This window comes from Carcharhinus amblyrhynchos, chromosome 9 (genome assembly GCF_965287045.1).
Source record: "Carcharhinus amblyrhynchos chromosome 9, sCarAmb.v2.hapA, whole genome shotgun sequence".
NCBI classification, from domain to species: domain Eukaryota; kingdom Metazoa; phylum Chordata; class Chondrichthyes; order Carcharhiniformes; family Carcharhinidae; genus Carcharhinus; species Carcharhinus amblyrhynchos.
This window is the reverse complement of record NC_137332.1, coordinates 60,274,955-60,301,484: the sequence shown is the minus strand read 5'-3', so window position 1 is coordinate 60,301,484 and position 26,530 is coordinate 60,274,955. Positions and strand designations below refer to the sequence as shown.

Below are 26,530 nucleotides of genomic sequence, written 5' to 3'. Positions count from 1 at the left end.
CAAAACTCACTCCAGCTCAGAGAGCCTATTTCCATTACTGAGTCTATCAAAGTTTGAGATTGATAGATTTTTGTACACTATATGAATTAAGGGATGGGGAGGGTAGAAGATCAGCCATAACATTGCTAAAAACTCAAAGAACGGTATGGCCAACCAGGGCAGAGAGGTGAAGATGGGTTCCACACAGTGAGCTGTTGTGATCCAGCAGAGTCAGTAGCAACTTACAGAAGAGAATGTGATCTACATTTGAGAAATATAAATTTGTAGAGTTATGGGAAAAGAACAGGGGCTGAGTTGAATTGGACATTCCTCTTGAAGGGCTAGTACAGGCATTCAGGGCCGAATGGTCTCGTTCTGTGCTGTAACATTCGGGCACTGGCTGCTCTTAACTGCAGCCTGCCCTTTTGACAGTGCGCAGAAATGGCACCAGCGACTCTAACTTTCTGTTTGTGTGTGCATGTGAAGGGACTGACTCTCATCTAATACTTTATCACAAATAGTTTCTAAATTTATATTACTTTGGGTCTGTGCTTTTTACAACCACAGTGCAGCTATTCTTCTGTATAATTCTAGGGTCTTATTTATTCAGATCTGTCTGTTTTCGGACAGATTTATTTGTAATTAAATAAGTACTTTGTACCGCTGGTCGCTGGCGCCGCCTCTGGACTCAGAGGCAGGAACTGGGCGGATCTGCGGGACGGAATCGCCTCGCTGATCTCACTGTCAATCTGCTCTGGCAGCCGAGCGGAGATCAGCCCCTGGTGGCCGCGATGTTACCGCTGTCTCCGGACCGGGAGATCTTCTATAAAGATAGCAGAGATGCTCTCTCCATCCGCCGCCGCTGGAAGCTGCTGGTCGGCCTCCTGTTCGCCTTGCTGGTCGCTGCTTACCTCGGGCTAGTGGGATACTTCGCCGTTTACAGGGATTTCTTTCCAGGTAAGAGCCAGCCTGTTGTCCCAGGAACCCCATCGATTTCAGACATTAGCCTCAGAGCCGCGGGAGGGGATGAGAGGGATAGACAGGTTAAAGTGATCTCAGATATTGCTGGTGGTAATGTGTCTCAGATATGAAGGTGTTGGATCCTTACCTGTGATGGGCTGATAGTGTGTCTCAGATATGTAGGTGTTGGGACCTTACCTGTGATGGGCTGCTGGTGTGTCTCAGATATGTAGGTGTTAGATCCTTACCTGTGATGGGGTGATAGTGTGTCTCAGATATGTAGGTGTTGGGACCTTACCTGTGATGGGGTGATAGTGTGTCTCAGATATGTAGGTGTTGGGACCTTACCTGTGATGGGGTGATAGTGTGTCTCAGATATGTAGGTGTTGGGACCTTACCTGTGATGGGGTGATAGTGTGTCTCAGATATGTAGGTGTTGGATCCTTACCTGTGATGGGGTGATAGTGTGTCTCAGATATGAAGGTGTTGGATCCTTACCTGTGATGGGCTGCTGGTGTGTCTCAGATATGTAGGTGTTAGATCCTTACCTGTGATGGGGTGATAGTGTGTCTCAGATATGTAGGTGTTGGGACCTTACCTGTGATGGGGTGATAGTGTGTCTCAGATATGTAGGTGTTGGATCTTTACCTGTGATGGGGTGATAGTGTGTCTCAGATATGTAGGTGTTGGGACCTTACCTGTGATGGGGTGATAGTGTGTCTCAGATATGTAGGTGTTGGGACCTTACCTGTGATGGGGTGATAGTGTGTCTCAGATATGTAGGTGTTAGATCCTTACCTGTGATGGGCTGATAGTGTGTCTCAGATATGTAAGTGTTGGGACCTTACCTGTGATGGGGTGATAGTGTGTCTCAGATATGTAAGTGTTGGGACCTTACCTGTGATGGGGTGATAGTGTGTCTCAGATATGTAAGTGTTGGGACCTTACCTGTGATGGGGTGATAGTGTGTCTCAGATATGTAAGTGTTGGGACCTTACCTGTGATGGGGTGATAGTGTGTCTCAGATATGTAAGTGTTGGGACCTTACCTGTGATGGGGTGATAGTGTGTCTCAGATATGTAGGTGTTGGGACCTTACCTGTGATGGGGTGATAGTGTGTCTCAGATATGTAGGTGTTGGGACCTTACCTGTGATGGGGTGATAGTGTGTCTCAGATATGTAGGTGTTGGGACCTTACCTGTGATGGGGTGATAGTGTGTCTCGGATATGTAGGTGTTGGGACCTTACCTGTGATGGGGTGATAGTGTGTCTCAGATATGTAGGTGTTAGATCCTTACCTGTGATGGGGTGATAGTGTGTCTCAGATATGAAGGTGTTGGGACCTTATCCTAACATGTGATGAAGGCAGTGAGTGCCCCTTTAACTGAAGCCAGCTGTCTTCACTCTTTCATATTTCACTATCCCACATTTGCACTGTCTCACACTCTCAAATTGACTCTCAAACACACAAGCCAACTCTCGAATACAAATATTTGTGTACAGTGTGTTTCACACAGAAACGGAGTGGCTTACATACACTCTGGCACATGCTGCGCTTCTTTTCATTAACCAAATCGATAAACAGTGGTATAAATTAAAAATGCAGCCCCTTGAAGGGATATTGCAACTAAGTGAACAGGACCCCAAAGGAAACTTAAAACATCAAAGCAAAATGCGATTAAAGGGATCGATAATGCAACCTAGACCCCATGTCTTTGGGCAAGGAACTGGCACATGCTGTGTGTTTTTCTTTCACACAGCTATATTCAAACAGTTCACAAACAGCCTGACTCACATATACATACTGCTTCATACATGTGGACAGTCATATAGCCTGGAAAAGAATATGATAAATGAAATGATCAAATTGCAAACTTTCTGATTGCTGGATGCCCCTGTTAATTATATTTGATAATTAAAATATTTATAATCTGCTTTGTTTTCACAAAGATAATGTATAACTGGTGAGTTGTGTTAGTATGTTTTTGATAAATGTCACACATTTAAGTGTGGCTCTGTGCTCTCTTGCCTCTAAGTTGGTAGGTTAAGGATAGGTTCCATTTCAGGAACTTAACAGAAAAGTCAAGGTTGACACAGCAGTGCAGTACTGAGGGAATTCTGAGGGATCAGTGTCAGAGGCGCCATCTTTCAGATGTGATGTTAAATAGCTGCACGCTCAGATGGACATACACCATCCCATGGTGCTAGTTTGAAGACTCTAATCCTAGTAGCCTGGTCAATATTCATCCCTCAATCTACATCACAAAGAAGATGATCTGATCATTGTCATGTGGGAGCTTGCTGTGTGTAAATTAGCTGCTCCGTTTACTCCATTGCAACAGTGACGACACTTCAAAACTCCTTCATTATATGTAAACTAATTTGCAACAGCCTGTGGTCATGAATAAATGGATGCTGGTGAGGAGACATGTGGGTTTGGTTCTAATTACAATTCACAAACATCAATATTCAATCCAGTGATGGAATGATTGCAAAATAATTAACAAACAAACCAGAGCTGACAGCCCCACCTTCCCTCTGACAGCTCCCGCCCTCCCTCTGACAGCCCCGCCCTCCCTCTGACAGCCCCACCCTCCCTCTGACAGCCCCACCCTCCCTCTGACAGCCCCGCCCTCCCTCTGACAGCCCCGCCCTCCCCCTGACAGCCCCGCCCTCCCTCTGACAGCTCCTGCCCTCCCTCTGACAGCCCCGCCCTCCCTCTGACAGCTCCTGCCCTCCCTCTGACAGCCCCGCCCTCCCTCTGACAGCTCCCGCCCTCCCTCTGACAGCCCCGCCCTCCCTCTGACAGCCCCGCCCTCCCTCTGACAGCCCCGCCCTCCCTCTGACAGCTCCCGCCCTCCCTCTGACAGCCCCGCCCTCCCTCTGACAGCCCCACCCTCCCTCTGACAGCTCCCTGCCCTCCTTCTGACAGCCCCGCCCTCCCTCTGACAGCCCCCCGCCCTCCCTCTGACAGCCCCACCCTCCCTCTGACAGGCCCCCACCCTCCCTCTGACAGCCCCACCCTCCCTCTGACAGCCCCACCCTCCCTCTGACAGCCTCGCCCTCCCTCTGACAGCCCTGCCCTCCCTCTGACAGCCCCCCGCCCTCCCTCTGACAGCCCCGCCCTCCCTCTGACAGCCCCACCCTCCCTCTGACAGCCCCCCACCCTCCCTCTGACTGCCCCACCCTCCCTCTGACAGCCCCACCCTCCCTCTAACTGCCCCCCACCCTCCCTCTGACAGCCCCACCCTCCCTCTGACTGCCCCACCCTCCCTCTAACAGCCCCCCACCCTCCCTCTGACTGCCCCCTGCCCTCCCTCTGACAGCCCCACCCTCCCTCTGACAGGCCCCCGCCCTCCCTCTGAAGCACCTGCCCTCAGTCCGACAGCTCCCGCCGTCCCTCCGACAGGACACTCCCACCCTCCCTCTGACAGTACCTGCCCTCGCACTCCCTCTGACAGGACCCTCCCACCCTCTGACAGCACCTGCCCCGCCCTCCCTCCGACATGCCTGCCCTCCCTCCAACAGCCCCCACGCTGCCTCTAACAGCCCCTGCCCTCGCCCTGCCTCCGACAGCCCCTGCCCTCGCCCTGCCTCCGACAGCATGCTGGCAGCTCTTGCCTCCCTCTCCTGTTGAGGTAATGTTCTACATGCAGAAGATATTCACCTAAGTGGTCATTTTTTTGTGCTTAACCCTGAATTATAAGTGTTGACAGGTTATTTAACTATGGAAACTATGACAATGAGTTAGATCATGTCCTTAACAAAAACAGAAAATGCTGGAAAATCTCAGCAAGTCTGGCAGCAACTGTGGGGAAGGAATAGAGCTGACATTTCAAATCTGGATGACCCTTTGTCAGAGCATCAGACGTTCCAATTTCTCTGCTCCTCTCAACCACTCTAACTTGTCTCCTTCCGAACATGCTTCATTTTGTTCTCTTAGGGCCAACTCTGATCTTGTCATCAAACTCATCAACAAGGCTGTGCTGTTGTTGTCTGGCATATGGATCTCTATCTCGCAGAGGCTGAGCACCAACTCTCGAACACTTCCTCCTACCTCCCTCTGGACCATGACCTGACCAATAAACATGGTTCTCAGCTCTGAGGAAGGGTCACTCTGACTCAAAACATTGGCTCTACTCTCTTCCCACAAATACTGTCAGACCTGCTGAGATTTTCCAGCCTTTTCAGTTTTTGTTTTTGAGTCCAGCTTCCACAGTGTTTTGCTTTAAATCATGTCTTACCCGTTATATACACTGCCCAGCAGTGCCTCACTGGATTGTGATTAGGAGTGGGAGCCTTGCTGATTTTTATTGGCTTTCTCTAGCCAAGGGCAAATATAGCACAAATGCAGTGTGATTGACATCAGTTAACTCAACAGCTCCTGGCCTGCATTATTCAGTATTATATTGCAGTTGGAAGAATTTCTAATTAACTCCCAGCTTGCCCACTGCCTAATGAACACCCGCTGTGACTCCTTGGTACCACATCAGTGCACTTGTAGCCTGTTTAGCAAAGCCAACAAGTCAGTGGCAGCTCCAGCAAAACAGCAGGAACTGATCTGAAGTCTCTGAATAGAGCAAACCACAAGTTGGAGTGGGAGGAATTGAAACTGGCCAATGCAGCCCATGTGCCCTGGGGCCAGTAGAAATGTACCAGTGAGACTGGGAGCCTATGTGACTAGGCAAGATTACCACAGAGATTCAGATATAACCAGATGCCCACTAATGAAATGGGAGGCATTAAGTTGAAGCAGAAAATATCAGATGAGTCTATCATTGTGGTTTCACTAACAAAAACAGAAAAAACAGCAAGTCAGGCACAACAACTGTGAAGACAAGTGTGACAAACTAAAGTTTCATGCATAACTCTTCATTAATGGGAAATGCAGGATTTACATCTCGAACATTATCCTGCCACTTCTCTCCACAGATGCTTTGTCTGCCTAATTGAGTTTCTGACGCTGATCCCTTTGACAACTATTACTTTTTAATAACATCTTCGTTCCTACAACAATCCCCATATTCTAGAAAAGCAGTTCAAACCAGAGCAATAGGATTGGTCAGCTATCCTAGAATAAACTGGAATGGGAAGGAGAACAATGTGCATTCAAAATGAATGCCAATAAGTCTGGGAATATAAAGGACTGGAAATTATTATTCAGTTGGATAGGGCTTTGGTCAGGCCCCATTTGGAGTGCTTCTATTTGTTTATGTAACACGCCTCAGGAAGAATAAATTGACGTTGGAAGGGAGATTAATTAAATTAATAGGAGGGCTCTAATGAGTTAAATTGTGCAGACAAATTGTACAGATGAGGCTTGTATTTCTTGGAATTTGGAAGATTGTAGGGGAATTTAATTGAGGCGCTGAATTGATAAAGCGGTTTGATGAGCTGAGAAAGAAAGTCTTGCATTTATGTAGCACTTGTCACAGTCTCAAAGTGCTTCAAAGCACTTGGCAGCCAATTAAGTAGCTTTGAAGTGTAGTCACTATTGTAATGGAGGAAACGAAGCAACTAATTTGTGCACAGCAAGCTCCAACAAACAGCAATGTGGTAATGAACAGTTAATCTGTTTTGGCGATGTTGATTGAAGGGTAAACATTGGCTGGGATAACTTCCCTACCCTTTGAAATAATACCATGTTTTTCTGCAGCCTCTGTTCCTCTGGAAGGGGGAAATCAAGAACAAGGGAAACAGTCTTATAATTAGAGCTGGCCATTCAGGAATGAAATCAGAAGCCTTGTTTTCACACACAGTTCCAGACCTAGTACACGATCTTCCCCCAAAAAGTAGTGGATGTGAGGATATTGGAGCTTTCAAGACAGTTTTGTAGTAGATAAGATATCAAGGGTTATGGGTCAAAGATGGGTAATTGGAATTGAGGTACAGATCAATCAGAAACTAACAGAATGATAAATCAGGCTTGCAGGTCTGACTGTCTTCTCCTGTTCCAGCATTCTTGCTGCTTTTGAGGCAGATTCCAACAATGGCTTGTGCTGCCATCAATGGAAGCCTCAGACAGAAACTATCACATAGGCTTAGTACAAGAAAATGGAATCTTTTTGACCCAGGGATTAACTACTTGGTCAAATTCCAATAAAAGCACCCAGATCAAATCCCACTGCTTGAAGCTTTGAGTATTATAGATTTCTGATGGGATTGGGTTTGGTTGTGATGCTATCTGTGTTTAGATAATGCACTGACATTAACTTTTCCAATTCACTTATGAAGAGTACACTCTTGTTTATTGGGATACCAAAGGGATGCAGGTTCATATGGAATCATAGCCTGGAAAGAGCAGGACCATGTGGAGTGTGGAAGCACGTGTGCATTAAGTAAACAATACCATTCCTCATATTGACCCAACAATATTTTTAAAATGCCACCTTGCTAAGGATATAGGAACATAGGAGTTAGGGATAGAAATAGACAAATTCAGCCTTTTGAGCCTGCTCCGCCATTCAATCAGATCATAGTTGATTTGTTCCTCTATTCAAATCCACCTTCCCACCTGTTCGCCATATCCCCTTATCTCTTTTTTAAAGTTAAAAATATATTTATCTCCTTGAAACCATTCAACAATTCAGACTCCACCATGCAATGGGGCAGCGAGTTCCACAAATTCACCACTCTCTGAAAGAAGTAGTTCCTTCTCATCTCAGTTTTAAATCTACCGCCTCTCAAACTATATCTGTGACCTTTTGTTCGAGATTGCCCTGTAAGACGAAGCATTTGGTCTACATTTACTTTATAAATCCCTTTTAAAATTTTATATACTTTCAATCAGATCTCCTCTGATCCTTCTAAACTCCAGCTAGTATAAGCCCAAGCGGTTTAATCTCTCCTCATCCATCAATCGTTTCATCCCTGGAATCAGTCTGGTGAACTTCCTCTGAACTGCCTCCAATGCTATCACATCCTTCCTCAAATAAGGAGACCAAAACTGGACTCAGTACTCCAGATGTGGTCTCACTAACATCCTATACAATTGCAACAACACTTCTCTACTCCAGTCCCTTTGCAATAAATGTTGGCATTTATTGCAACATCCCATTTGTATTTTTTATTACATGTTGCACTCGCATACTGACTTTCTGCAATTCATGAACATAAGACACCCAAATCCACCTTTGAATCTTACCATTTAGGTAATAATTTGCCTTTCTGTTTTTTCTGCCAAAATGGACAACCTTTTATCCACTGTAAACACCATCTGCCAAATTTTGTCCTGTTCTCCAGCCTGTCAATATCTGTCTTTATATCCTCTGCCTGCTTTCCTACCTATTTCAGTATCATTCGTAAATTTTGCTATGTTACACTCTGTCCTTGCTTGCAGGTCATCAGAATAGTGAGGTAGCTATGACAGTAATTTATTATGGATATACTAGTGAAATTGCCAATCTATGATTATTGAATTATTCTGTAAAATAGCCAAATAATTGTCAAAATTCCAATGCGTCCAATGTATTGGAATCATGCAGTACAGGAGGAAGCCATTTAATCTGGCCCTTTTTAAGAGAGCTGTCTGATTAACACTACCCCCGTCTCCTAATCCCATAACTCAAACTCCTCTTGATAAATTTTAGTAGGGGCTGATTAATAGAAGGTTATTAGATGATGACTCTTCGCTCCAACATCATACTCATCTCAAACTTTAAATTGGAATCTATTGTTCCCAGTGTAACATTTTGTACATGTGAATATGTATCTAAATTGTGTCTCTCTTCCTTCTGAAGGTATCAATTACAGATCCAACCAGACAAATCAACAGCAGGATTAAAACTCAATATCGAATGTAATGCAATGTCTGTCAGATATCACCAACAACTTGCATTTATATAGGACCTTTAATATAGTTGGCAAGCTTCTCAGGAGTGTAATCAAACAAAAATTTGACGTTAAGCCACATAAAGAGATATTTGGACAGGTGAACAAATGCTTGGTCAAAGAAGTAGATTATAAGCAGCAGCTTAATGAGGGGGAAGATTCAAGAGCTTTAAACAAGGAAGAGAACTCCAAACCGTAAGCTGGCACAAAGCTGTGTTACTACCATTACTTAATTTAACTACAATTGCAGGATGGCCAATATCATTCTCGGCTTGAGTATTAGTGGTTACTGTAGAGACAAGTAGAGTCTTAATAATAATTTACAGACTTTAGTCCATCATAAATATAACCTAATTGTAAGTTGCATGAAGTATCATTTCATGTCCATATACTTATGTGAGTTTAAGTTCAAAATCTCTTTTCAGCGTATCATTATAAACCTTCAGTATCAAAGCCATCTCTTGGCTTGTAACCATATAAAATATACACCTATACACCTCCTTGCAAACTGATTGTACTGTTAGACTGAATCATTGCAGCACAGAAGGAGGCCATTCAGCCCATCATGTCTGTACTAGCTCTCTGAAAGAATAATTTATTTGATGCCATTCTCCTCCCTTCTACCCTTTTGAGTGTATTGATTGAAGCTGCCTCCACTACACTCAGAGCTGTTCTTCTCTGGGTGTCATTTCAGGACAATTCAGTGATAAACTGTCATCATATCAGCTTTCTTCAGTATTTGTTCTTTATACTTTAGCTAACCTGCGACATATTGTAAACCTTTTGAATGACTGTTGTACAGTACATTATTCGGTATTTCAAATTAAGCTACTAGCAATTAACACTCAGCATTTCTATTGTTCGTCAAGGATTGTGTAGTGCACTCTCAGGTGAATGAAATCCAACAAAAACACCTTAAGCTACCATAAAATGAAGTTCCAATTTGATGACATTAATGCTTTCTAATGTTTTGTTTTAAAACATATAACTGACTGCCTGTGGGAAGTCTTGCAAGATAGTGTGCTCTGCTAATGGCCAATATCATACCTGCTGAGGAATGCTTTCAGTCACAACACTACCCAAGTCATCATTTTTAAAGCTCCAAGTTAACATGAACCAAAGAAGAAGAAGCTCCTTCCCAAGATCCATAAATAGGACTGCCCTGATAGACCTATTGTTTCAACTGTTCCTGTTCCACTAAACAGTTGTTTTACTCACACCCTATACCCTTTAAGGATTCCATTCCATTCTCCCAATTCCTCCATCTCCATTATCAGTGCTTCTATGATGCAACCTTCTACATCAGCTTTTCTGAGATGTCTTCTTGTCTCCTCGTTCAAGGAGTACATTTACAAGACCTGAACTCTTTTAGGATTTCCCTCTTCCCAAACAATATCCAATCTGATAGATCAAAATGTAAAGGCCAGCTTATAGTTACCACACTGTATATGATTAAGTAGTTAGTCTGAGGAACTTTCTCTTGGTTTGGTGAAGTTATCTGTTTTACCTGCCTCCACGAATGTTTTTGCGCTCTTATTTCTGATCTGCCAGCTAGAACTGACTTACAGGCTGTTAGGTGGGATCTGCACCCTGCTTCCACAAAGAGGCTGCCAATGATCTCACTGTTTCCCTTTGAAGATTCTCTCTGTACGTTTATCTGTCGATTCCCTTGACTTCTGTTAGATTTTCAGATTAACATATGTACATTTTTCCTGAATGGTGCAAATGTCTACCTCAAAATGTTTCCTGTTGGCAGGATCGCGTGTTTCTTTTGGTCTGTCTACGACTGCCAATCTTGTCTAGGGATTCACATCCTGTGAAAATACCTTTTAAAATGCTGATGGCTTTGGACCTGCTGGTGTATTCATGACACATTTCTCCCCCGCATCCCCTTTCAGTATTCTGAAGGAACCATTTCCTCCATGAAACCATGATGCACACCCCAATCACCCTGTCACTTTCCCAGGCACCTTCCATGCAAACACTGATTCCCTTTTTACCTTCTCTCTCGTCACCTTTCCCAAACAGCCATTTGACTGTATGTAATAAATTCTGGGTTTTTTTCTGAGTATGAAGTCCAATTAAAGGCATTAATTTTCTTTTTGGGTACAGCTATATTACAATATACTTTAGAAGCAATGATTTACAACTGCTTCTTTCAATTTAATCACTGCTCAGAATGTGGTCTCCTTTATATATGAATTGGGTGATTGCTTTGCAAAACAGCTTTGTTTAGCCCTCACGCATGATCCCGATTGTTATTTTAGTTCTCCACCTTGTTCTCATGCTGACATCCTTATTCTTGACCTGCCTGTGCTGCTCCAATGAAGCTTAATGTGAGCTTGAACTACAGCATTTCATCTTTCATTTAGGCAGTTTCCAGCCTTTTGCACTCAACACTGAGTTCAACAATTTCAGACTGTAACCCCAACTTTATTTTCTTTGAATGTTTCGGTTTGTCTACTATTTTCACTTTCATACAGCGGAAGACCTACACTAGGCACATCTTTTGTTCTACGTTTCTTTCCTTGCTCCATCACCATTCCCTGTGGTGCTGTCTGACTTATCCTACTGTCCTTCAATCTCTCCTGTCTTACACTGGATCATAAATCTTTCATTGTCCTTGTCCCATCCACCCCTTGCTCAAAACCCATTGGATATCTAACCTTTCCCAGTTCTGATGAAAGGTCATTGACTTGAAACATTCACTCTGGGGTGTTTTTTCTGGCCTCCTCATGGTGTGTTTCTCATGGTGGGAGGTGGCATGCAGTTTGCTGGTGGTGGGATCTCCTGATTCCGCTGCTGTCACTGGGACCAGAAGATCCCAGACGCCCACTTAAACTGTTCAGCACCACAACGAGCCACCTTTACATAATAATCCAAAACTACCGACATAATAATCCTGGTTTCAGGTTGCTTCTGTGTAATGGAGAGAAGTGCTTTGCAAAAGTTTTATGGGCTTAAAAAGAAATCAACTGGGGCAACAAAATGCAGTTTTCCACAAAAGTCATAGGGTTGAAGAAATTATTCGTTGTTTAATTTTCACACCTGACTGGTGGATTGCTAGGGTTAAGTTTGTGCCTGTGATTTCTTAGCTCTGTGAGTTCCCATTTCGACCTGCTGCTGGTCAGACTACTGCTGATAACGTCTTAAACTGACAAATCCAAACATTTAGTGACAGAATAAATCTGTAAAGAGTTTTGCGTGAGGAGTTGCACAATGCTTAGCATGTGTGTGAGAAAGAAATCCAGAAATTCTCACGTTATTGGTGTATGCTTTGCACTTTTCCTGCCGTGAGGGCTCTTTCCTGAAGTGACTTCCTTCAGTTGTTATGGGATCTTCACAAATCGCTGGCCTTGCATTGTTTGGATGTTACATCAAGCGTGCATGAGATGAAGATTTAAAAATGAACCTTATCTACAAGCCAAACCAGTGAAAGATGCTGTCAGCAAGTAGGAATAGCAGTGAAAAATGATCCTACTTGCCCTTTAATCAGATAGCAATGATCAAACACAGCATTTCGGGGCCTCTCCCTGCATTATCCTATTTTTTGTTACACTCAGAGTCACGCAGCTCTATAATTACCTCGTAATTATCTTCATTACAGACACCACAGAGCTCAGAGAACTGACAATGCCTTTTACTGGTGAATTCTCAAAAGCACAAGAAATGTTAATGATACAGATTTGGACAGAGTGTTGCTGGTTGAGACACTCCCTGTTTGAATCTTACCTCAATGACTCACTGCAGACATTATTCTCTCTTCATCAAAATCTTCAATCAGGTCCTTACACCCCTGCCCCCTTCCCCGCAAACCACCATTTAATTTACCCTCCCTTCAAAATATTCTCCCCTCCTCTGAATCATCCTGGGGAATGGGGGTTGGTGTTGGTGGTGATTCCTAGTTATTGCTTGACCTCCATCTAATGGTGCCTCTATCTCTTGGAGCCCAACAGTGAATGGAGCAGGCTGTTCAACAATGGAGGGTATCACAACTGAACCTGATGATTTTCTCACCCAGGGCGTGAACACGTGTACTTATTAACAACTGTTGCATGGTTCTGACCTTATGAAAAGATGGCTCCTAGTTTTATTATCCTCCCTCTAGCCCCTGGAGTTGCCAGCTATGATTTAAGTGTGTCCCTGGAAGTTTTATCCCATTACTTCCCATGCTCTGGCGATTAGACAACTTCTTTCACCACCACCCCCCGCCCCCGTGCCCCCCCCCACCCATCCCCCACCCCCAACAACATCTGGTAAAGAAATAAAAGTTCAAAGAACATGGGAAAACAACTTTAGTATCCCGATGATTTTTCCAGTGTTATAATGGAGATTAATCTTCAATTTCTGGAGACTCCAGGCCCATCCTGCAGAATTGGCAACCCTATTACTCGTAGGGACTGTGTTAAATTTCAGCAAGGTGAGATAATCCAGTCCAGACGGAGATTTTACTGGTCTGTGAAGCTTAGAACCACGTTTATCTGTTGAGCCCAGGGTATTGTTTTTAAGTTTGCAGTTATAATTGCAGTTGACATTGAACTGTGAGGTTACTACTGTGCTTATTTTCTCCAACTAATTGCATAGCAGAGGAACCAGTGAGGGGGAGTCCCCAGTCCCTTTTTATATCTTAGGTTATAGTGTCCCTGATTCATACATATATCTAGCTTGAGCTGCTCCCAGATCAGATCAGGCAGCTGAGAAGATTAAAACAGAGCTTTCCAAGCTTTATGGATTTGTGGGTTGCATCGTCTGGGGACCACATGTAAACCTTAGATCCGTGTTCCTATTACTTTGCAAGTAGTTCATAATATTCATGCTCTCATACTGTATTTATCCATCTGTGAAGGCACAGCACTAAAAACAACAGCTGGGATTCTCCCAAAACAATTCTAAGTGTCAAATTCACGTAAACAAAGGGAATAATTTGTTTTTTTTTAGTGGGATTTTCAGAATGAATCTCCCACTCTGAGCGCTGCAGAGTGCCATAGCAAGATTCACACTGAAAATCTGGGGATGGGGTCTATTCTCGCTGGAGAAGCCGGCAGCATAGCGTTGAGTGGGCAACTGCGCATGCGCCTATCTGTCAGAGTAGAGATTGCACATGCACAGTAGCTCTGCTAGCCCCTTGATCATGCCACAACCCTGCGTTGATGACCATGGGACCCCCCCCCACCTGTTTACTGGCCTCTCACATGTCTCGGGGTCAGCCCCCAATAATCCCCCCAATGTCCCTATCTGCTGATTTTTTTTCCTCCCAACCCCCCTCCCAAAATGATCAGCCCCTTCCCTCCCTCTGCACTGATCCCAATGCAGAATGGCAGTGGGGCCCTGCCCCCCCCCCCCCCCCCCCCGCCCCCGCCATGCCACTGCCTGGTGGGCAGTGCAAAGATGCCTCCTGAACATTGCCGCTTTGCCCTTGGGCAGTGCCAGGGGACCAGGCTTATGATGCCCAGGGGACATATTACTCCTGACCTCCATGGCCTCCTTTCACTCTAGCGGGGTTGGACTGCCAGCTCCCCATTAGCAGGGGGCTGTTGGTTAGTGGGCCAGGACTCTTAAGCTCCAAGCCCACTAATAATATTTAAATCGGAATTTCAATATTCAAATCAGCAACATGCTGATTTCCAGCACGGATCTGTCGTCGCCAGAAATCCGGGCTCTGCAGGTGCGCGGAAGCTGTGGTGCCCAGCCAGGAGCCCACAAAATGGCTAGAGCAGCACAGCGGGCTGGGAGAATCACCCCAACATTTTCCAAACTTCCACAAGCACAGAATTCAAGCAGGATAAACCAACAAAATAAAGCCACAACTGGGTTTTGTTTGTTAAATTTCCAGAGCTTGGTATTCAGGGCATGAGGTTTGCATGTGGCTCCGAGGACTGTTCAGACTCCTCAAATAGAAAGGATCCCAGGAAGGGATTGGAGAAAGGAGGATTGTATTTATATCTCGCCTCTCGCAGTGTCAGGATGTCCCAAAACCCTTTACAGCCAACGTAATACTTTTTGAACTATAGTCAGTGTTGTAATGTAGGAAATACAGCAGCCAATTTGTACGCAGCAAGTTCCCACAAACAGCATTAAGATGATGACCAGATAATATTTTTTAATGATGTTAGTTATGAATGAATATCGGGCAGAAATCTGGGGAGGACTCCTCTGATCTTCTTCTACATGGAACCTGGGATCGCCTACTGCCACTTGAAATAAAGATAAGCAGAGAGACAATTGAGAATGGTTACTGGAACTTTTTACTTTTGGCCAAGGGTTTCTTAAGGCATGCAGAAATCCACCTCCATGTATGAGTTGCTGAACCAAAGAAATCCATATGGTTAAAGCTTTCATTTGCCTGATATGGGATACAAACTCTTCTTAGGGACACTCATGCTTAAATCCAGAGAGTTCAGCAGAGGATGTCAAGAGAAAAGCATTAGTGATCTCCCAAATCTGAACAGGACACTGGTAAACATCCTGCTGTCATTAGCAATGGGACTTTGGATTGCTTGACTCCAAATAGTTTGGAGTCAAGAGAAAATCATTCACCAATGGATAGTGACTGGTTTAGTCTTCCAACTGCCTTGATAAACCAGGCTGGTTTGTCAATCATCAACACACACGTTGGGACATATGGAGATTAGAACGAGAGGATAACGTGGGTAAACCATCAGGGAGGACACAAAGGAAGAAACTAAATGGGCAATGCTGCAGTCATTAAAATGTTCAGATAAAGGCTTAAAAGTCATTCCTGTATAATGTGAACCTTACCAATGAACCAGGTTTGATTGTTACTGATATAGAAGAAATAAATCCAGTAAGTTACATCAGCACTTTTTATGTCACAAAACAATATAATATCTGTGACCAAAAGAGGAAGAGGGATCACCTAATCAAAGTGAGTGGCAGATAAAAACAAAATTAGCATTCTTATTTGTATCTTCAGACAGGGACGTCAAGATAAATGGATCTTTCAGCCCAGGTGGAGACTTGCTGGATTACTTGCTTCAACAGGGAATGATCAATAGGAAGGATGGGCTGCTGGTTACTTGGCACCATGCTGCAAATAGCAAGAGCCAAATGGAGGAGGCCCTGAAAGGTAAGCATCTAGAACTTTATGAGAGTTTAGACCAAAAGAAGTGATAAATAAAAACCAAGTTTACCACAGAATAAGTTACCAGGACAGAGCCTTTAAGCAGACGGTATAAATGTAATCACAAGCTGATAAGACATGTTTCTGGAGAAAAAAGATTGAGGGAGTATAAAAATATGCATAAAAGTTTCTGGCTCATCAAGTTTATCCCTTCTGCAGAACAGGTAGAATCTGCTGTATGTTGGACACAAACACAACATACCTGATCCCCGAAGGAAAATCCTCCACAATGGATCTCAAAAATATTAATCTGTCTTCACATTTCTACTTCTCAATCCTGGCCTGCTGTTCTCCACAAACAATATTCCTCCCCCATTGTGCTGGTCCGAATCAGGGAAATGTCAGTTATTCCTGGAGAATTTGATATATATTATTCTCCAATGCTATTACTAATCAACAATGGAGAGGGCCCCATTCCATGTGTTGAGCTTGTGAATTAGAAACAAAGAATGACTCCAGCATATATCCCCAGATCAACAGGTCTTGGAACCAACTGAGTTCACTGTGTATTCTGTGCACTCTTTGATGAATGTTATTCATCCTGGCCTCATATATTTGATCTGGGCTTTCATAGATAATTAGATTAGCATCTTCAACAAGACTGCTGCAGTCTATCTGATTTGCACATCAAAATTACGTGTACTGTAACCAAAGTCTGGACATTTGTCTCTACCTTACAGTTTAGTCATTCCAGTAGATTCTAAAACATATTTATCCTAGGTATCTAAAATCACATATAAAAATATAATGCAGACCTTTGTCTAGTTGGTGCAGGGTGAAGACTTTGCTTTCATCACAAGTTGGGAATGGCAATTTGCTAAACTGGCTATTGGGCATATATGTTTGAAAGGAAGCTGTCCAGAACCTTCCAAAGACATGAGGAAAAGATCAAACGGTAGTAGTAGCTTAATGTCAAAGGACCACAAAGTTAAACAGAGGCTGTGTCCAGAATGTCTGCCCCCGATCACTAAGTCTCTCACTTATCTTCAGTTTGCTGCAGTGACTCAATTTATTCAACGCAGCTTTAAGCCTAACAATCACCCAGCGTGATGGGGAAAGAGGAATTTGGGAATGATGCACTCAGGATTTCAGAGCTGTTCTTGTATTTTAAAGTCCAACTCAACATATCCTAAATGATTAGTATTAATATTGCTCACATTGTGAGGAGGACTGTGGCTGCACCATCTGTGAACTAGAGAAAAAAAAACCCTCTATTAATAAAGATGACAGGCTCACTGCTGACTTGGCTCAGTGTTTGTAAAGAACTAAACTGTATGGACCACAGGCCCCAAGTTCACTGTCTGGAGTTTGTTAAGGTGGCTGCTCTCAGGTGGAACAGTGTGTAAGAGTACTGCAGCATTTCTCAGCATTTCTGGAAAAGGGTGGAATTTAAATATTGCTTTGAATGAAGAACCTCAACCAAAGGCACTCACAGAAGCATAATTAGACAAAAAACTCCTGACACAACAGGCCTGGTTAAAGATGAGCTTCTGAATGCTGTCAAACAGGAACTCACAAGCCTGCACTTAGTGACACAATACATTGGCCCACTGTACATTACTTCTTTGGCGGGGGAATGGGGGAGGGGTTTTATTGATGCAAACTTTTTGTGGTAGTCACAGCTTGATTATTGTATTTCTGTATTCCCAGGCAGTGCAATGGTGTTGGAAGCTGATGTCAATATTGAAGGACTCAACACTCTAAATGAGACTGGTATTCCGATCATGGCTCACCCCCCTGATGTGTACAGTGATAATACTTTGCAGGAGTGGCTGGATGCTGTCATCAGATCCAAGAAAGGTAAAATTCACCTGGTCACTCTGAACCATATCAAGATTTTCTTCCTTTCCATCCACATTGAGCTTCTCTGCGGCCCTTGTCGATGCTTTTGTTACTGCTAAACTTGACTATTCCCACACTCTCCTAGCCAGCCTCCCTAGTTCCATCTGCCACTATCTTGCAGTAATTCAAGTATTACAACTGGGATGGGAAGAGTGTGCAGTTTATCTAACCCCACTACTTCACACAGTTAGTGTATATGTGTAATTCACTCACCACAATGGCCAATTATTTACCTTCATAGAATTGTAGAATCATAGAACCCTACAGTGCAGAGAGAGGCCCTTCGGCGCATCGAGTCTGCACCGAACACAATCCCACCCAGGCCCTACCCCCATATCCCAACATATTATACCCACTAACCCCTCTAACCTATGCACTACCTGAATAAAATAGACGTCAACCAATACACTCAATAAGAAGTGTCACAACACCACATTAAAGTCCAACAGGTTTACTTGGAATCATGAGCTTCCGGAGCACTGCGCCTTCATCAGGTGAATGGAGTGGTACATTCATAAACACGGCATTTATAGGCAGTGATACAACTGCAAGATAATGGTTGGAATATGAAGAATGGTCAGACTGCAGGTCTTCTTGCATTCAATGCGATGGTTGGAATACTAGTTGTGAGACTTCTTACTATGCCCATCCCAACCCAATGTCGACATCATCGCATCAATAAACTCAGTGATTGATTTATTATAGAACAAAACTTTATTAAAACAAATTGCAAGATCTACGTAACACATAGTTTGTAATCTGGAAGTGTATTTATCTTCCGTTTTAAAAATACCCCAGCAAACACAATCGCACACGGAGGACAAACAGATAGCATCCCTGCAGAGATTGGCAATTAAAGATGCTCCCTTATGCAAAGACAGATTGCTAGTCCCATGTCTGAAAGTTCTTGCCAAAGACGCTTTGATGTGGAGGGTAGTAGAGCTAGATTAATCCTTGGGATTGCCCCCTCATCTCAGCCTCTTGGGTTTCCAAATACAGATAAACTGCACTGAGATGAGCATTCCTAGCTGGATATCGATAACCACATTGCATTTCAGACAAGGCAAGGAAACTGAAAACATTCTCCTCGATTTATTTCAAAATTCAATTTAAAAAAATCAAGTTCAAAGCATAAAACTTGTCTCTGTTGGGTGATTTCCTGTAAATCACTAGGGCCATTACCTTTCAAACATTTCCCCCTTCCTCCTCCTCCTCCTCCTCCTCCCTCCCCCACCAAGTAATTAAAGTAATTACAGTTCAGATAAACAAATTGCAATCCTCCTGAAGTGATATGCCGGTCATTTAGTTGAAGCCATGCGACTTCTTGAAAAATATGTATTTGTTCACATTAAGGCGAATTTATGACTTTAAAAAAAATCCAGATCAGTTCCCAAGTGAATGTCTTGATATTCCAATTTTTAAATTGTGGATTTAGATCATAGAACATAGAACAGGACAGCATGAACAGGCCCTTTGGTCCACAATGTTGTACCGAACATGATGCCAAATTAAATTAATCCCATCTGCCTGCCTTTGGTCCATATCCCTCTATTCCTTGCATATTCATGTGCTTAACTAAAGGCCTCTTAAATGTCCTTATTGTATCTGCAGCACATTCCAGACAACTATCGCTCAGTATGTAAAAAAAACTTTTCCCTCACATCTCCTTTGAACTTTCCCCCTCTTACCTTAAGTGCATGCTCCCTAGTATTAGACGTTTCAATTCTGGTAAAAAGTTTCTGACTGTCAGCCCTGTCTGTGCCTCTCATCATTTATAGACTTCTATCATGTCTCCACAGCTTCTGCTGCTCCAAAGAAAACAATCCTGGTTTCTCCAGCCTCTTCTAACACAAAACTCTACTGTCCATGTCCTAATTTGCATAGGACTCTGCTTATCCATTTTCCCTGTGTGGCCTGACGTAGGCTGAATCAGCAATTGCCTCAGTTTTCAAATTCTCATTTTTGTTTTCAAATTCCTCCATGGCTTCAACCCTCCCTCTCTTTGTAATCTCAGAGCCCACCCAAGATCTGTGGCCTCTTCAGCATCCCCAATTTTACTTGTTTAACTCCTTTCAGCTGCCAAGACTCTAAACTCTGGAATTCACTCCCTAAACTTCTCTTTTCCCCTTTAAGTTGTTCCTGGATACCTTTTCTTTTTGATATAGCTTCTGGTCATCTGGCCAAATCCCCATTTATGTGGCTGTGTAAACTGAGTTTGACAGTGCCTTTTGGATGTTTCATTATATTATAGATGCTATATAAATTAAATTTGTCCTTGTATTAAGCCACATAGTGTGTTCAGAAATAGTTTTACATCTGTCTTTAGATGAGAAAGGCTGAGATTTAATGGGAGAAAGGAGAAAGAATAACCAGACAAGAGATTTGCTATATTAACCACAATAAAATCAACAAATTCAACACAAAATGTTTTTGTAAAAATTAATGCACTTTTCAAAGAAGAAATGAGACTTCAATAGTTTCATTTTGTTTTACTGTATTACCAGCCCAAGACTGCCAGAGGGACAGACTCACATTAATGTAATTAACCAATGCCAAGGAGCAACAGACACTGACAATAGCAAGTTAGAAAAAATTTATTCTTTGCTCATTTCACAATGGACAAAATGGATAAGTCATTTCTTGTTCTTTTTAAAATGAACAATAACAGATTCTGGGCTGCAGCTTTGACTCCTGTGGTGGTGCTGGGACTGATCAGTTGGATTTTTTAATAGTCTTGGTTACAAATAACTGTTAAATATGTTGATAAATTAGCAATATTTTAATTTGTTAAACAAACCCCTGTAACTCTGCAGTTTAGCATATGAAAGCTTTTCATTTTGTAGAGAACAGGAAAGGACTATCAAACATAATCGTGCTTCTCTATTTACCATCAGTCAACCCCACCCAGTCATTTGGCTTCTTAATTGTGATGTCCTCATTTTTTTTAACTGCTCACTGATGGTATTTGAATCTCTCACTATTGTGAAAGATTACCACAAATTGACTACATCAACCATGTTCCTAATCTTGAAAACATAATTGCAAAGTTTAGCTTAAATCATTCATATCAACGTTGTTAATTAATACATTACAAATAAAAAACATTTTCTGCTTGACCCTTGGGTTACTCCACGCCCAACATGTCTCCAGCCTGAGAACTTGCAATTTAAATCTACAATCAATGTCTTGTCTAAATCTATTATTTACCTTGCATCTAGTCCACAATTCCTCATCGAATGTTGTGACAGTCAGAGCCTCTGTATAGTACAGCACTAATGCTGGCTGTAACTCTGATTTTAACAGTAGTGCTACAGTGCGAGCAAGGGGATCCCCTCAGATGTCTTTCTAAAACCCTACTTGAGGCACTGGCATTTTCACTGATGGATCTAATGGCTGTGAATGGCAAAAATAACTGGAGATGTCATGGCTAGGTTAGACGGTGTATTTTGGATGCAGTTAGAATGACCCTTCCAACAGAGTGAACATTGCAGTTTTCTCTTGGCTGATCTGTATCAACCTCTCCCAACATTGGGGAAAGTTTGTGTTTGTAAAATGAAGGTTAAAATAATACCTTACAGACACAATCTTATGAATGGCTGTTGCCAGTGGTACTTTTGAATGTACCTGCACTGTAAACATTGTGGATTATTGATCAGAAACCCCAGAATGTTAAATATGTGAGGGGCTCAAGATGTGGACACTATTGGATTGGAAAGGGTTCAGCAGATATATCTGAGGCTCTGAGGAAGTAAAATCAATATAATTTTCTTTAGGTATCAAGCTGGATTTCAAAAGCATTCATGCAGTAAACCCTTCCTTGGACATCCTGGTGAAGAAGTATAATGAAGTGAATTTCAACAGACCGGTCTGGTTAAATGCTGACATTCTGATTGGTCCAAACGTCCCAGGATTCATTAGGCCCGTCAATGCCTCGAGGTAACTTTAATCTTGGCGCACTGCTATTTTCAAATCCAACTTCAATGTTACTGGACACTCTTTTTGCATCGGCCATACTTCTTTTTTAAATTACTTTGTGGGATGTGGGCATCATGGACAAGGCCAATATTTGTTGCCCATCCCTGATTGCCATTGAATTGAGTGGCTTGCTTGACCATTTCAGAAGGCAATTAAGAGCCAACCACATTGCTTTGGGTCTGGAGTTATATGTAGGCTTGACCAGTTAGAGATAGCAGATTTCCTTCCCTAAAGGTCATTAGTGACTCAGTTGGATTTTTATAACAAAAAAAATGATAGTTTCATGGTCACTATTCTAGAGATCAGCTTTTAATTCCAATATTTAATAATTAATCAAATTTAAATCTCCCACCAGCTTCACTGTAATTAGAACTCATGTCCCCTGGGATTATCACTACACCACCATCTTTCCTCTAATAACACTTCACATTGTGGAGAAACCTCACAAAAAAACAGTTTTTAAAAATCTTCTTGTGCTTAAATGTTTCTAAATGTAGAACTGTTAACAAGGAGTTGCACTGGTGGGGCCCACCATGCGGCACTGTTCTGAATTTGCTGGCCAGCATCATGTCTATGCTGTGAACCTGTGCTGTGCCTGTTCAGGGCGATGAATGGGCCTGAGGCAGTCCCATCATCAGACCCTGGGTGCCAGGCAGCAACAGGTCAAGATTATTGATCAGAAGCTATAAAGATTTCCATATGTGCATGCATCTTAGCTCACCGCCTTCACATTGCTTATTGCTCAGCATGTGCCTGAGATCTTTTATAAACTGCACTGGATTCAGCAGTGATTCCTGGAATAGTCTAGGATCCTGTGACCACTCACTGTCGGCAATGGCTATGCATTAGAGAGTGCTATGGAACTGTAACTCAGCGGGGATAACATTTCTATTGAGAGGAAGGGATAGAAAAAACTCTTTCTAATTCCCTCATCCTTATTCCAGAGAAGCTGCTGTTTCTTGCACAGGCTTGAAAATATGCTTATAGAACCTAACACTTCCCTTTAAATATTTTAAGAACAGTTGTGTAGCTTTAAATCTCCTCTTGACCAACTTAGCAAAATATTTCCTCGGAACCATCCGTGTATTGTCCAAGTAACATTTTTAAAAAGTCATTTTTACCTAAATTCCTGTAATATTTCCTATCAGTTCTTTCTGTTCCTTAATAACAATCATGTGATGTAACTACAGCTGTAGTCCTGTCACGTGTCTGTGAGAAGCCACAAGCTTCTTCCAGCTCTGTCAGTTTATGTCTGGTAGAAATCCAGTTATCAAATCAAGAATGTGAAATTCACATGCCGCCATTTTCAAGAGGAGAGGACACGGTTTGCAGTTTGCCTGCACCTGTTCAATTCGAGATGGGGAAGATACAAAATTCATCAGCTCAGCTCATCTGAACGATTTTAGTGCTAATTCCAGCAATTCTCTCTTCTTAATGCTGCCAGTGAGCTCTGTACACAGCAGGAGGCCCAGGCAACATCACTGCAATTTGCTCTTTTTTAAAGGCACGTTGTTTTTTCAAAGGGAAGCTAAAGAGATAGATTGCTGCAGTGAAACTTCTTGCAAACAGAGAGATCCAGACTGACTGATGCAGCAGTAGAGACACTAGTGAAGTAGGTAAATGTGAGGAGAGACACAGTGGTTCCACAGGAGACCAGCTCGCTTTCAAGGCCCATTCTCAAAGGGAATTAGGGAGGTCAACTCCTGGAGCCTGGAACCTGGGATTTGACAGCAATGACATGAGGTCAAACAGTATTAAGTTGTGATTCACGCTGGTGAATGTATCTTCACAGAATAGCTTCCACGCACCACTCCACCAAACCCCAATGCTGCTTAATACTCCCAGCACTCAACCAGCAACTCTCACTGGAAATCAGGATTTATACCTTACATCCAGATATTCCACCTCACCCTCACACCCACCTCTCATTGATTGCATCTATATCCAGCTATTCAAACACAGTACTAACCAATCACTGATATTCTTCCCTCGCTCGTACAGGGCGAGGTGGCACACAATAAAAGATAGCAACTTTTCCCTTGGGAGTTTCTGGTTTCGGACACATAGGTAAGGCCACCTGCCTGGCCACAGCAGCTGCTGAAGGGAGAGCTACAGCACCAATGTAGAGGCCGTGTAACTAACACTCTCAGCCTCCAGCTCAGACACTGACATTGCATTTGGCTTGAAGGCAAGTATCAAGTAGGGAGCAGCAGATAATGAGTTATTGGGCATGAGTGGGTCGGGTAAAGGGCTGCTCCATGTGCCGGGGGGTGAGATGACAAACAAGCACTGCTGCTGTGGACTGAGGTGAGGGTGTTGATGGCCAACATACAGAAGGGCATTGAATGGGCATGACCACAGATCTGGTGCATAGCAGCCAGCACCACTGCAGTCATCCACAAGCTGTAGATCATGTATGTACATGGTGGCCGGTTTAGTTTTGGCACACAGGCAACTGAGCTTAAGGAGTTTTCCGTTGATTTAATACTGACACTAGAGAACAGTTGATCTTTGGTGAGGTGAGTAGCTGCCAGGGAGATTGGAAACAGTCTGAGGGCTGTGAGATAGCCTAGTTTGACCCTGGTCCAGGTTTTGCAGCTATTTCAGATCTCCCACTCACCACAGTTGCAGTCATAGTTTCATGAAGCGATTGCAGGATTACGATGAAATCCTCTGGACATTTAAATCTTTGGAGCTAACCCACTGAGCCTCGTGATTCACTGAGGCAAGTGCTTCAGTCAGGTTAATAAATGCAACACATAGAGTACAGGTAGTTGCTCTTGACATTTCTCTGCAATTTGTCTGGCAAGGAAGATCATGTTGGAAGTTCCTCTGAAATACCTAAAGCCACAATGTCTCCAGGAGGATTTCCTCAGCCACGCATGGTAAGAAATTCAGGAGAATGTGTGTCAGGATTTTCCCCACAATGGATAAGAGGGAAATATCACGCTAGGTTTGAATAGCATGGTTTAATCGCCCTTCTTATAGATAGTGGCAGCTGTCACATTTTTGAAGTCGGGGGTGGGGTAGAGTTATTTTTCCTCCTAAATCTTCAAATCTGCATACAAGAAACTCAATCTGCTCTTGAATGTGGCCAAACAAAAACATCAGATTGACCCACATCTGGTCAGCCTCATATTCTACCTTCCATATATGTCAAGGGAGAGACACTGGATTGGTTGAACACTTCTCATATCTTGGCTGTCATCTCTTTCCAAAGGAAATCCAGTGATTGTAAGAGAGGAAATCCTACACTGGATCAGCTGTGGTAGCTTCTCCTTCTGTAAACTGCGACAGTGTTTAACAACAAAGACAAGTTAACAAGCCTGCAGAAGGCAGAGAGTGGTTGTGGATGGGTCTTTTTCTGCATGGAGGTCAGTCAGCAGTGGAGTGCCCCAGGGATCTGTTCTAGGACCCTTGCTGTTTGTCATTTTCATAAATGACCTGGATGAGGAAGTGGAGGGATGGGTTAGTAAGTTTGCCAACGAGACGAAGGTTGGTGGTGTTGTGGATAGTCTGGAGGGATGTCAGAAGTTGCAGCGTGACATAGATAGGATGCAAGACTGGGCAGAGAAGTCGCAGATGGACTTCAACACAGATAAATGTGTAGTGGTCCATTTTGGCAGGACCAATTGGATGAAGGAGTACAATATCAAGGGTAGGAGTCTTAGCAGTGTGGAGGATCAGAAGGATCTTGGGATCCAGGTCCATAGGACGCTCAGATTGGCCTCACAGGTGGAGGATGTGGTCAAGAAGGCGTATGGTGTACTGGCCTTCATTAATCGAAGGATTGAGTTTAGGAGTCGGGAGGTAATGCTGCAACTTTATAAGACCCTTGTCAGACCCCACTTGGCGTACTGTGCACAGTTCTGGTCGCCTCACTATAGGAAGGACGTGGAAGCTATTGAGAGGGTGCAGAGGAGATTTACAAGGATGTTGCCTGGATTGGGAGGCATGCCTTATGAAGATAGGTTGAGGGAGCTAGGTCTCTTCTCCCTGGAGAGACGAAGATTGAGAGGTGACCTGTTAGAGGTTTATAAAATGTTGAGAGGAATAGATAGAGTGCATTCTCGGAGGCTATTTCCCAGGGCTGAAATGGTTGCTACGAGAGGACACAGGTTTAAAGGTGCTGGGGAGCAGGTACAGAGGAGATGTTAGGGGTAAGTTTTTCGCTCAGAGGGTGGTGTGTGAGTGGAATCGGCTGCCGTCGGTGGTGGTAGAGGTGAACTCGCTGGGGTCTTTTAAAAGAATTCTGGATGAGTATATGGGATTGGGAGTTACAGATAGTTCTATGGCTTGGTAGGTATGGATGTGATCGGCGCAACTTGTGGGCCGAAGGGCCTGTTTGTGCCGTAGTGTTCTATGTTCTATGTTTAAGTCCTAGTGTTCATAGCAGATGCCATCACCACGCTCTGTACTGCCATGAGGCACAGCCAGGGAAATTCCATCAGCAATGCCTGTTCCACATCCTCTGGGTTCAATAGAAGGACCTTCAAACAATTGCTAGTGTCTTTCTTCAAACCAGATGCACAAGCATTTGGGATAATCTCCCACAAAATCAATTTCAATAGGTTGAACACTGGTCGAAAACTATCTCCCCAACCATCTTGTGTGTTCTCAACTTCAAATGGCCAACATTCCAAGGGAGAGGACATAGATAATATTTCAAAGACACTCTGAAGCTCTCCTTGAAATGTGACAGCATTGACATTGGTGAATGGGAGGCGATTGTTACCAATTGTCCAAAATGGCGACAACCTGCACATCAAACTCCATCATGCTTTGAGTCACAATGTCTAAATG

At 43.3% G+C, this 26,530-nt stretch overlaps 1 protein-coding gene across 1 annotated transcript in view; it reads left to right on the top strand.

Moving 5' to 3' along the window:
- The first annotated feature begins 746 nt into the window (after positions 1–746).
- Positions 747–26,530, top strand: part of fam151a (family with sequence similarity 151 member A) — a 44,343-nt gene continuing 18,559 nt past the window's right edge. The window contains exons 1-4 of the mRNA XM_080195796.1: positions 747–936; positions 15,704–15,856; positions 17,561–17,710; positions 21,526–21,688. Coding sequence (XP_080051922.1) covers positions 771–936; positions 15,704–15,856; positions 17,561–17,710; positions 21,526–21,688 — 632 coding nt within the window. The 5' untranslated portion in view covers positions 747–770. The remainder of the gene's footprint in view (positions 937–15,703; positions 15,857–17,560; positions 17,711–21,525; positions 21,689–26,530) is intronic.